Source organism: Salmo salar, chromosome ssa16 (genome assembly GCF_905237065.1).
Source record: "Salmo salar chromosome ssa16, Ssal_v3.1, whole genome shotgun sequence".
Taxonomy (NCBI): Eukaryota; Metazoa; Chordata; class Actinopteri; order Salmoniformes; family Salmonidae; genus Salmo; species Salmo salar.
The window spans coordinates 70524400-70537776 of record NC_059457.1 but is presented as its reverse complement, the minus strand read 5'-3'; the positions used below and the strand labels follow the sequence as shown (position 1 = coordinate 70537776).

At 45.1% G+C, this 13377-nt stretch overlaps 1 protein-coding gene across 6 annotated transcripts in view; it reads left to right on the top strand.

Moving 5' to 3' along the window:
- The window catches only part of LOC106590765 (potassium voltage-gated channel subfamily H member 7), a 162550-nt gene that overhangs the window by 140248 nt on the left and 8925 nt on the right, over positions 1–13377 (top strand). For all 6 annotated transcript variants that reach the window (XM_045697659.1, XM_045697656.1, XM_045697657.1 and 3 more), the window contains 3 exons: positions 10698–10903; positions 11104–11203; positions 12215–12508. In XM_045697659.1, the coding sequence (XP_045553615.1) occupies positions 10698–10903; positions 11104–11203; positions 12215–12508 (600 nt within the window). The remainder of the gene's footprint in view (positions 1–10697; positions 10904–11103; positions 11204–12214; positions 12509–13377) is intronic.

Sequence of the window (13377 nt, the reverse complement as noted above, 5' to 3'; positions counted from 1 at the left end):
TCCCTGTTGTCCTATAGTCAGCCCTATAAACATTCACACTACCTCCATGTTGTCCTATAGTCATCCCTATAAACATTCACACTACCTCCCTGTTGTCCTAGTCAGCCCTATAAACATTCACACTACCTCCCTGTTGTCCTATAGTCAGCCCTATAGACATTCACACTACCTCCCTGTTGTCATATAGTCAGCCCTATAAACATTCACACTACCTCCCTGTTGTCCTAGTCAGCCATATACACATTCACACTACCTCCCTGTTGTCATATAGTCAGCCCTATAGACATTCACACTACCTCCTGTTGTCCTATAGTCAGCCCTATAGACATTCACACTACCTCCCTGTTGTCCTATAGTCAGCCCTATAGACATTCACACTACCTCCCTGTTGTCCTATAGTCAGCCCTATAAACATTCACACTACCTCCCTGTTGTCCTATAGTCAGCCCTATAGACATTCACACTACCTCCCTGTTGTCCTATAGTCAGCCCTAGAAACATTCACACTACCTCCCTGTTGTCCTATAGTCAGCCCTATAGACATTCACACTACCTCCCTGTTGTCATATAGTCAGCCCTATAGACATTCACACTACCTCCCTGTTGTCCTATAGTCAGCCCTATAGACATTCACACTACCTCCCTGTTGTCCTATAGTCAGCCCTATAGACATTCACACTACCTCCCTGTTGTCATATAGTCAGCCCTATAGACATTCACACTACCTCCCTGTTGTCATATAGTCAGCCCTATAGACATTCACACTACCTCCCTGTTGTCCTATAGTCAGCCCTATAGACATTCACACTACCTCCCTGTTGTCCTATAGTCAGCCCTATAAACATTCACACTACCTCCCTGTTGTCCTATAGTCAGCCCTATAGACATTCACACTACCTCCCTGTTGTCCTATAGTCAGCCCTGTAGACATTCACACTACCTCCCTGTTGTCCTATAGTCAGCCCTATAGACATTCACACTACCTCCCTGTTGTCCTATAGTCAGCCCTATAGACATTCACACTACCTCCCTGTTGTCCTATAGTCAGCCCTATAGACATTCACACTACCTCCCTGTTGTCATATAGTCAGCCCTATAGACATTCACACTACCTCCCTGTTGTCCTATAGTCAGCCCTATAGACATTCACACTACCTCCCTGTTGTCATATAGTCAGCCCTATAAACATTCACACTACCTCCCTGTTGTCATATAGTCAGCCCTATAAACATTCACACTACCTCCCTGTTGTCGTATAGTCAGCCCTATAAACATTCACACTACCTCCCTGTTGTCCTATAGTCAGCCATATAGACATTCACACTGCCTCCCTGTTGTCCTATAGTCAGCCCTATAGACATTCACACTACCTCCATGTTGTCCTTTAGTCAGCCCTATAGACATTCACACTACCTCCCTGTTGTCCTAGTCAGCCATATAGACATTCACACTGCCTCCCTGTTGTCCTATAGTCAGCCCTATAAACATTCACACTACCTCCATGTTGTCCTATAGTCATCCCTATAAACATTCACACTACCTCCCTGTTGTCCTAGTCAGCCCTATAAACATTCACACTACCTCCCTGTTGTCCTATAGTCAGCCCTATAGACATTCACACTACCTCCCTGTTGTCATATAGTCAGCCCTATAAACATTCACACTACCTCCCTGTTGTCCTAGTCAGCCATATACACATTCACACTACCTCCCTGTTGTCATATAGTCAGCCCTATAAACATTCACACTACCTCCCTGTTGTCATATAGTCAGCCCTATAGACATTCACACTACCTCCTGTTGTCCTATAGTCAGCCCTATAGACATTCACACTACCTCCTGTTGTCCTATAGTCAGCCCTATAAACATTCACACTACCTCCCTGTTGTCCTATAGTCAGCCCTATAGACATTCACACTACCTCCCTGTTGTCCTATAGTCAGCCCTAGAAACATTCACACTACCTCCCTGTTGTCCTATAGTCAGCCCTATAAACATTCACACTACCTCCCTGTTGTCATATCGTCAGCCCTATAGACATTCACACTACCTCCCTGTTGTCATATAGTCAGCCCTATAGACATTCACACTACCTCCCTGTTGTCCTATAGTCAGCCCTATAAACATTCACACTACCTCCCTGTTGTCCTATAGTCAGCCCTATAGACATTCACACTACCTCCCTGTTGTCATATAGTCAGCCCTATAGACATTCACACTACCTCCCTGTTGTCCTATAGTCAGCCCTGTAGACATTCACACTACCTCCCTGTTGTCCTATAGTCAGCCCTATAGACATTCACACTACCTCCTGTTGTCATATAGTCAGCCCTATAGACATTCACACTACCTCCCTGTTGTCCTATAGTCAGCCCTGTAGACATTCACACTACCTCCCTGTTGTCCTATAGTCAGCCCTATAGACATTCACACTACCTCCTGTTGTCATATAGTCAGCCCTAGAGACATTCACACTACCTCCCTGTTGTCCTATAGTCAGCCCTATAAACATTCACACTACCTCCCTGTTGTCCTATAGTCAGCCCTATAGACATTCACACTACCTCCCTGTTGTCCTATAGTCAGCCCTATAGACATTCACACTACCTCCCTGTTGTCATATAGTCAGCCCTATAAACATTCACACTACCTCCCTGTTGTCATATAGTCAGCCCTATAAACATTCACACTACCTCCCTGTTGTCATATAGTCAGCCCTATAGACATTCACACTACCTCCCTGTTGTCCTATAGTCAGCCCTATAAACATTCACACTACCTCCCTGTTGTCCTATAGTCAGCCCTATAAACATTCACACTACCTCCCTGTTGTCATATAGTCAGCCCTATAGACATTCACACTACCTCCCTGTTGTCCTATAGTCAGCCCTATAGACATTCACACTACCTCCCTGTTGTCCTATAGTCAGCCCTATAGACATTCACACTACCTCCCTGTTGTCCTATAGTCAGCCCTATAGACATTCACACTACCTCCCTGTTGTCATATAGTCAGCCCTATAGACATTCACACTACCTCCCTGTTGTCCTATAGTCAGCCCTGTAGACATTCACACTACCTCCCTGTTGTCCTATAGTCAGCCCTATAGGCATTCACACTACCTCCCTGTTGTCCTATAGTCAGCCCTATAAACATTCACACTACCTCCCTGTTGTCATATAGTCAGCCCTATAAACATTCACACTACCTCCCTGTTGTCATATAGTCAGCCCTATAAACATTCACACTACCTCCCTGTTGTCATATAGTCAGCCCTGTAGACATTCACACTACCTCCCTGTTGTCATATAGTCAGCCCTATAAACATTCACACTACCTCCCTGTTGTCCTAGTCAGCCATATAGACATTCACACTACCTCCCTGTTGTCCTATAGTCAGCCCTATAAACATTCACACTACCTCCCTGTTGTCATATAGTCAGCCCTATAGACATTCACACTACCTCCCTGTTGTCCTATAGTCAGCCATATAGACATTCACACTGCCTCCCTGTTGTCCTATAGTCAGCCCTATAGACATTCACACTACCTCCATGTTGTCCTATAGTCAGCCATATAGACATTCACACTGCCTCCCTGTTGTCCTATAGTCAGCCCTATAAACATTCACACTACCTCCATGTTGTCCTATAGTCAGCCCTATAAACATTCACACTACCTCCCTGTTGTCCTAGTCAGCCCTATAAACATTCACACTACCTCCCTGTTGTCCTATAGTCAGCCCTATAGACATTCACACTACCTCCCTGTTGTCCTATAGTCAGCCATATAGACATTCACACTACCTCCCTGTTGTCCTAGTCATCCCTATAGACATTCACACTACCTCCCTGTTGTCCTATAGTCAGCCCTATAAACATTCACACTACCTCCCTGTTGTCCTATAGTCAGCCCTATAAACATTCACACTACCTCCCTGTTGTCCTATAGTCAGCCCTATAGACATTCACACTACCTCCCTGTTGTCATATAGTCAGCCCTATAAACATTCACACTACCTCCCTGTTGTCCTATAGTCAGCCCTATAGACATTCACACTACCTCCCTGTTGTCCTATAGTCAGCCCTATAGACATTCACACTACCTCCCTGTTGTCCTAGTCATCCCTATAGACATTCACACTACCTCCCTGTTGTCCTATAGTCAGCCCTATAGACATTCACACTACCTCCCTGTTGTCCTATAGTCAGCCCTATAGACATTCACACTACCTCCCTGTTGTCCTATAGTCAGCCCTATAGACATTCACACTACCTCCCTGTTGTCATATAGTCAGCCCTATAGACATTCACACTACCTCCCTGTTGTCCTATAGTCAGCCCTATAAACATTCACACTACCTCCCTGTTGTCCTATAGTCAGCCCTATAAACATTCACACTACCTCCCTGTTGTCATATAGTCAGCCCTATAGACATTCACACTACCTCCCTGTTGTCCTATAGTCAGCCCTATAGACATTCACACTACCTCCCTGTTGTCCTAGTCAGCCATATAGACATTCACACTACCTCCCTGTTGTCATATAGTCAGCCCTATAAACATTCACACTACCTCCCTGTTGTCCTATAGTCAGCCCTATAAACATTCACACTACCTCCCTGTTGTCCTATAGTCAGCCCTATAGACATTCACACTACCTCCCTGTTGTCATATAGTCAGCCCTATAAACATTCACACTACCTCCCTGTTGTCATATAGTCTGCCCTATAGACATTCACACTACCTCCCTGTTGTCCTATAGTCAGCCCTATAGACATTCACACTACCTCCCTGTTGTCCTATAGTCAGCCCTATAGACATTCACACTACCTCCCTGTTGTCATATAGTCAGCCCTATAGACATTCACACTACCTCCCTGTTGTCCTATAGTCAGCCCTATAGACATTCACACTACCTCCCTGTTGTCCTATAGTCAGCCCTATAGACATTCACACTACCTCCCTGTTGTCCTATAGTCAGCCCTATAGACATTCACACTACCTCCCTGTTGTCCTATAGTCAGCCCTGTAAAAATACACACTACCTCCCTGTTGTCATATAGTCAGCCCTATAGACATTCACACTACCTCCCTGTTGTCCTATAGTCAGCCCTATAGACATTCACACTACCTCCATGTTGTCCTATAGTCAGCCCTATAAACATTCACACTACCTCCCTGTTGTCCTATAGTCAGCCCTATAAACATTCACACTACCTCCCTGTTGTCCTATAGTCAGCCCTATAGACATTCACACTACCTCCCTGTTGTCCTATAGTCAGCCCTATAGACATTCACACTACCTCCCTGTTGTCCTATAGTCAGCCCTATAGACATTCACACTACCTCCCTGTTGTCATATAGTCAGCCCTATAGACATTCACACTACCTCCCTGTTGTCATATAGTCAGCCCTGTAGACATTCACACTACCTCCCTTTTGTCATATAGTCAGCCCTATAGACATTCACACTACCTCCCTGTTGTCATATAGTCAGCCCTATAAACATTCACACTACCTCCCTGTTGTCCTATAGTCAGCCCTATAAACATTCACACTACCTCCCTGTTGTCCTATAGTCAGCCATATAGACATTCACACTGCCTCCCTGTTGTCCTATAGTCAGCCCTATAGACATTCACACTACCTCCATGTTGTCCTATAGTCAGCCATATAGACATTCACACTGCCTCCCTGTTGTCCTATAGTCAGCCCTATAAACATTCACACTACCTCCATGTTGTCCTATAGTCATCCCTATAAACATTCACACTACCTCCCTGTTGTCCTAGTCAGCCCTATAAACATTCACACTACCTCCCTGTTGTCCTATAGTCAGCCCTATAGACATTCACACTACCTCCCTGTTGTCATATAGTCAGCCCTATAGACATTCACACTACCTCCATGTTGTCATATAGTCAGCCCTATAAACATTCACACTACCTCCCTGTTGTCCTATAGTCAGCCCTGTAGACATTCACACTACCTCCCTGTTGTCATATAGTCAGCCCTATAGACATTCACACTACCTCCCTGTTGTCCTATAGTCAGCCCTATAGACATTCACACTACCTCCCTGTTGTCCTATAGTCAGCCCTATAGACATTCACACTACCTCCCTGTTGTCCTATAGTCAGCCCTATAGACATTCACACTACCTCCCTGTTGTCCTATAGTCAGCCCTATAGACATTCACACTACCTCCCTGTTGTCCTATAGTCAGCCCTATAGACATTCACACTACCTCCCTGTTGTCATATAGTCAGCCCTATAGACATTCACACTACCTCCCTGTTGTCATATAGTCAGCCCTATAGACATTCACACTACCTCCCTGTTGTCCTATAGTCAGCCCTATAGACATTCACACTACCTCCCTGTTGTCATATAGTCAGCCCTATAAACATTCACACTACCTCCCTGTTGTCCTATAGTCAGCCCTATAGACATTCACACTACCTCCCTGTTGTCATATAGTCAGCCCTATAGACATTCACACTACCTCCCTGTTGTCCTATAGTCAGCCCTATAAACATTCACACTACCTCCCTGTTGTCCTATAGTCAGCCCTATAAACATTCACACTACCTCCCTGTTGTCATATAGTCAGCCCTGTAGACATTCACACTACCTCCCTTTTGTCATATAGTCAGCCCTATAGACATTCACACTACCTCCCTGTTGTCCTATAGTCAGCCCTATAAACATTCACACTACCTCCCTGTTGTCCTATAGTCAGCCCTATAAACATTCACACTACCTCCCTGTTGTCCTATAGTCAGCCATATAGACATTCACACTGCCTCCCTGTTGTCCTATAGTCAGCCCTATAGACATTCACACTACCTCCCTGTTGTCCTATAGTCAGCCATATAGACATTCACACTGCCTCCCTGTTGTCCTATAGTCAGCCCTATAAACATTCACACTACCTCCATGTTGTCATATAGTCATCCCTATAAACATTCACACTACCTCCCTGTTGTCCTATAGTCAGCCCTATAAACATTCACACTACCTCCCTGTTGTCCTATAGTCAGCCCTATAGACATTCACACTACCTCCCTGTTGTCATATAGTCAGCCCTATAGACATTCACACTACCTCCCTGTTGTCCTATAGTCAGCCCTATAAACATTCACACTACCTCCCTGTTGTCCTATAGTCAGCCCTATAAACATTCACACTACCTCCCTGTTGTCCTATAGTCAGCCATATAGACATTCACACTGCCTCCCTGTTGTCCTATAGTCAGCCCTATAGACATTCACACTACCTCCATGTTGTCCTATAGTCAGCCATATAGACATTCACACTGCCTCCCTGTTGTCCTATAGTCAGCCCTATAAACATTCACACTACCTCCATGTTGTCCTATAGTCATCCCTATAAACATTCACACTACCTCCCTGTTGTCCTAGTCAGCCCTATAAACATTCACACTACCTCCCTGTTGTCCTATAGTCAGCCCTATAGACATTCACACTACCTCCCTGTTGTCATATAGTCAGCCCTATAGACATTCACACTACCTCCATGTTGTCATATAGTCAGCCCTATAAACATTCACACTACCTCCCTGTTGTCCTATAGTCAGCCCTATAAACATTCACACTACCTCCCTGTTGTCCTATAGTCAGCCCTATAGACATTCACACTACCTCCCTGTTGTCATATTGTCAGCCCTATAGACATTCACACTACCTCCCTGTTGTCCTATAGTCAGCCCTGTAGACATTCACACTACCTCCCTGTTGTCCTATAGTCAGCCCTATAGACATTCACACTACCTCCCTGTTGTCATATAGTCATCCCTATAGACATTCACACTACCTCCCTGTTGTCCTATAGTCAGCCCTGTAGACATTCACACTACCTCCTGTTGTCCTATAGTCAGCCCTATAGACATTCACACTACCTCCCTGTTGTCATATAGTCATCCCTATAGACATTCACACTACCTCCCTGTTGTCCTATAGTCAGCCCTATAGACATTCACACTACCTCCCTGTTGTCTTATAGTCAGCCCTATAGACATTCACACTACCTCCCTGTTGTCCTATAGTCAGCCCTATAGACATTCACACTACCTCCCTGTTGTCCTATAGTCAGCCCTATAGACATTCACACTACCTCCCTGTTGTCTTATAGTCAGCCCTATAGACATTCACACTACCTCCCTGTTGTCCTATAGTCAGCCCTATAGACATTCACACTACCTCCCTGTTGTCCTATAGTCAGCCCTATAGACATTCACACTACCTCCCTGTTGTCCTATAGTCAGCCCTATAGACATTCACACTACCTCCCTGTTGTCCTATAGTCAGCCCTATAGACATTCACACTGCCTCCCTGTTGTCCTATAGTCAGCCCTATAGACATTCACACTACCTCCCTGTTGTCCTATAGTCAGCCCTATAGACATTCACACTACCTCCCTGTTGTCCTATAGTCAGCCATATAGACATTCACACTACCTCCCTGTTGTCCTATAAGGAAGTGGCAGAAAGACAGGTATAACCTTAACAGTGCATTTGGAAAATATTCAGACGCCTTCACTTTTTCTGCATTTTGTTACATTACAACCTTAGTCTAAAATGGATTAAATAGTTTTTTACGTCATCAATCTACAAAATACCCCATAATGACATGTTTGCTAATGTATTTAAAATAAAAAACTGAAACAGGTCCGTGTTCTCCCTCTCTGGCCTCTAGGTCACCCGGCTGCTTACTATTGCGTACACCTGTCACGCGCATCAGCTCCTAATGACAATCACCTGAGCTTCATCACCTCCTTGATTACCTGCCCTATTTATGTCACTTCCTTTGGTTCCTTCCCCAGGTGTTGTTGTTCCTTGTTTCTGTGCGTTGTTTGTGTTTCTTGTTTTGTATTATGTTTCATTTATTGATTAAATGATTAACTCCCTCAACTTGCTTCCCGACTCCCAGCGCACAAGTTACAAAACATCACATTTACATAAGTGTTCAGACCCTTTACTCAGTACTTTGTTGAAGCACCTTTGGCAGCGATTACAGCCTCGAGTCGTCTTGTGTATGACGCTACACGCTTGGCACACCTGTATTTGGGGAGTTTCTCCCATTCTTCTCTGCAGATCCTCTCAAGCTCTGTCAGGTTGGATGGGGAGCATTACTGCACAGCTATTTTCGTGTCTTTACAGAAATGTTTGATCGGGTGCAAGTCCGGGTAACTCAAGGACATTCAAAGCCTTGTCCCGAAGCCACTCCTGCATTGTCTTGGCTGTGTGCTTAGATTTGTTGTCCTGTTGGAAGGTGAACCTACGCCCCAGTCTGAGGTCCTGAATGCTCTGGAGCAGGTTTTGTCAAGGATCTCTCTGTACTTTGCTCCATTAATATTTCCCTCGATCCTGACTAGTCTCCCAGTCCCTGCTGCTGAAAAACATCCCCAAAATATGATATTGCCACCACCATGCCTCACCATAGGGATGGTATTGGCCAGGTGATGAGCGGTGCCTGGTTTCCTCCAGACGCGACGCATGGCATTCAGGCCAAAGAGTTCAATCTTGATTTCATCAGGCCCGAGAATCTTGTTTCTCATTGTCAGAGTCCTTTAGATGCCTTTTGGCAAAGTGGGCTGTCATGTGCTTTTTACTGAGTGGCTTCCATCTGGCCACTCTACCATAAAGCCCTTATTGGTGGAGTTCTGCAGAGATGGTTGTCCTTCTGGAAGGTTCTCCCATCTCCACAGAGGAACTCTGGAGCTGTGTCAGAGTGACCATCGGGTTCTTGATCACCTCCCTGACCAAGGCCCTTCTCCCCCGATTGCTCAGTTCAGCCGGGCAGCCAGCTCTAGGAAGAGTCTTGGTGGTTCCAAACTTCTTCCATTTAAGAATGATGGAGGCCACTGTGTTCTTGGGCACCTTCAATGCTGCAGAAATGTTTTGGTACCCTTCCCCAGATCTGTGCCTGGACACAATCCTGTCTCGGAGCTCTACAGACAATTCCTTCAACCTCATGGCTTGGTTTTTGCTCTGACATGCACTGTCAACTGTGGGACCTTGTATAGACAGGTGTGTGCCTTTCCAAATCATGTCCAATCAAATTAATTTACCACCAATCAAGATGTAGAAATATCTCAAGGATGATCAATGGAAACAGGATGCAACTGAGCTCAATTTCAACTCTAATAGCAAAGGGTCTGAATATTTATGTAAATAAGGTATCTGTTTTTTATTTTTAATACATTTGCTAAAATTTTTAAAAACTGTTTTTGCTTTGTCATTATGGACTATTGTGTGTAGATTAATGTGATTTAAAAAATATATATTTTAGAATAAGGCTGTAACATAAGAAAATGTGAAAAAAAGTGGTGTCTAAATGCTTTCTAAATGCGCTGTTAGTTGACCTCAAAAGACAGCTGAGCTGCATTATGGGGAAATACACCAGGTGATTTAGCTGTTTGTGGGTCAAGGCATATGTGTGTCATTGCATAGAGTGTCATTATGTGCATGCTATATTTCTGCATGTTTATCAAACCTTTATCTTTCTTTCTCTCCCTTCCATCTCCCTCTCCCCCTTTATCTATCTACCCACTCCCCCTATCTCTTCCCTACCTCCCTCTCCCTTTCATCTCTCTACCTCCCTCCTTTCTCCCTCTATCTTCCTCCCACATTCTCCCCTCTCTCTCTCTCCTCCTTCTCTCTCTCTTCCAGGGAAGAATGACATCTTTGGGGAGATGATCCACCTGTACGCCAAGCCGGGGAAGGCCAACGCGGACGTGCGGGCGCTCAGCTACTGTGACCTGCACACCATCCACAGGGAGGAGATCCTGGAGGTGCTTGACATGTACCCTGAGTTCGCCGACTACTTCCTCAGCAATTTGGAGCTGACCTTTAACCTCCGAGATGAGAGCAGCAAGGTAAATACAGACAGACGGACAGACAGACACATATGGAAAGATGGATGGATGAATGGATGGATGGATGGACGGACGGACGGATGGACGGACGGACGGACGGATGGACGGATGGACGGATGGATGGACGGATGGATGGATGGACCATGCGATCGGTAGGGAGTACAGATACAATTGTAAGGGGTGTATTTTCTTCTATGCAGCCTCAGAATGCAGAGTCAGTCTACCCCTACCCCAGTGATTCTGATGGGGATGACATCAAATGCAGAAGAAGGCTCACTAACAAGAGGAAATCTTCCGCAGGTGAGTTGAGGTGGTTTTTACGGCTACTCTTTTTCAAAACAGTTCATTTCAACGGAGCCAGCATGTTTTATACAATGTCATGCATTTTAGTTATTTAGGAGACACTCTTATCCAGAGTGACTTTCAGGAGCAATTAGGGTTGAATAGGGTTAAGGGTAAGTGCCTTGCTCAAGGGCACATCAATAAAAAAATAAACCTTGTTGGCTCTGCAACCTTTCAGTTACTGGCCCAATACTTTTAACCGCTAGGATACCTGCCTTCATGGAAGTGTCTCCAAGGTTGAGAAGACTGTATTCCTACACAGGGAATAGTTTTCATTTGGCTTCTAAGAGCTCTGTAAGTTGGGAGGGATTGTTGTAATACACCACTCAACAGTTTGGTATCCATTCAAACTAATTAAATTGGTCACCATGGTTACGGTTTTCCAGAATACAGTTCCATCTCCTAAAATAAACCTCTCTCCCACCATGTCATGTTGACCTGTACTGTAGATTGTCCAAATGTGTTTTTGTCTAATTCAGACAGATTGTACCACATTAAAAGTATGGCAATTGATGTTATACATTTTAAGCCATATCATATCCTTCAAAGTTTGCCATTGGATGTTATCTCACCTGTACTTACTATTTTCCTTCACATTTACTGACAGTTTCCCTCTCTGCTCACCTTCCCTCTGCTTCTATAAAGGCAAAGTTGCAAGCACACAATGAAATGTATGAAGTATTTTTATGGCAGCAAGGCTCTGAGGCAGCAGCAGATCTGGTGGGGACCATTTAGAGCGCGACACCTTCCTATTGTTTGATCTGCCGAGCTGCTGCCTCCCAGAGGAGCTGTCTGTAACAAAGAACCCAGTGTTCCTCCAACACACGCTCATGCACGCACACACACACAGACACGCATGGATGCCCCCACGCACGCACACACACACATAAGATCCTACACACACATGCATGCATACCCACACGCACGCACAGACACATCCACCCTGATTGCCCTCCTCCTTCCCCACAGGGACCCAGATCAAAGAGACGTCGGTGTTCTGCGATGGTGGTGAGCGGGAGAGGCAGCTATACCCCTCCTCCCAGGCTGTAGCCACCGTGGTGGAGGAGAGGAGAGACTCTGCGGAGGAGAGGGAAGAGGAAGAAGAGGAGGAAGGAGGGGAGGGGGAGGAGCAGAGGCCTCTGTGCTCGGGGGGGCAGGGTTACCCCTTGGTGAGGGACCACACCTTGGGATTTGGGCTGGGGGATGTTGTTCCAGACGCGTCGGGAGGAGGAGACAATGTGGAGAGGAACCAGTCTTATAAAGGTACAGTTAGAAGCCTCTAAAGATCCCTACAACAATGCTTTTAATGACTAGGCCATTTTGGCTAGACCCAAAGCTGACACACCAATTCAAATGAGCTCCATACGCATTCAAATATCAAAATAGCAATGTATGGGTAGCACAGCACGGAAGCTAGAGGGCACAAAACAACCAATGGTCACACGACAAGACATGTCCTTTCAAGCCATTTTCTACAGAATATTGAGTAACTGTACTGTAATTAATTTGGAAAAAGGAAATTACCCTGGGCCACTGGAGCAGGATGTCACACATATTAAAAATCCAAACAAGGATTAGGGCTCATCGCCACGGCAACTACCATTATAAGAGGATTATTTATATCCGACAACCAACCAGGGTCATTGGTCTGGAAATGCAGGGTTTCGAACAAACTCTGTTAGATGTTTTCATTTACTGTGTATATGCTGTTATTCAATGGTAGAAAATGCATCAATGCTAATATTAAGGCAGAGTGCCTCGACTGACACAGTAGCTATTGTTGTACTGTTCTAGCACAGTGTTAAGGCATCATCTAAAACCAAGCAAAACAGGAGGTAAACGAGCTATGAAAATAGAATAAAGTGCCTGGGGCCAGGAGTTTTACCTGGTTAGGAAACATGGTCAGGAAAACCTCAGGCCCTACATGGTAAATCCTAGCACTGATCCCAGACCATTTTTTTCCAGTGAGTAAGAAGAAGACAGAAGGACTGGTGAGGCTGGCTTCTTACAGGCCATAGGTTAATTTAAGACCTGGCGCTCTTACAGGTTTGTTGGAAAATCCTGTTTTATCCCTTGCCAATATGCCAGCAGATGCCAGCTCATTATCTTGTTGATGCCTGGTTGGCATTAGA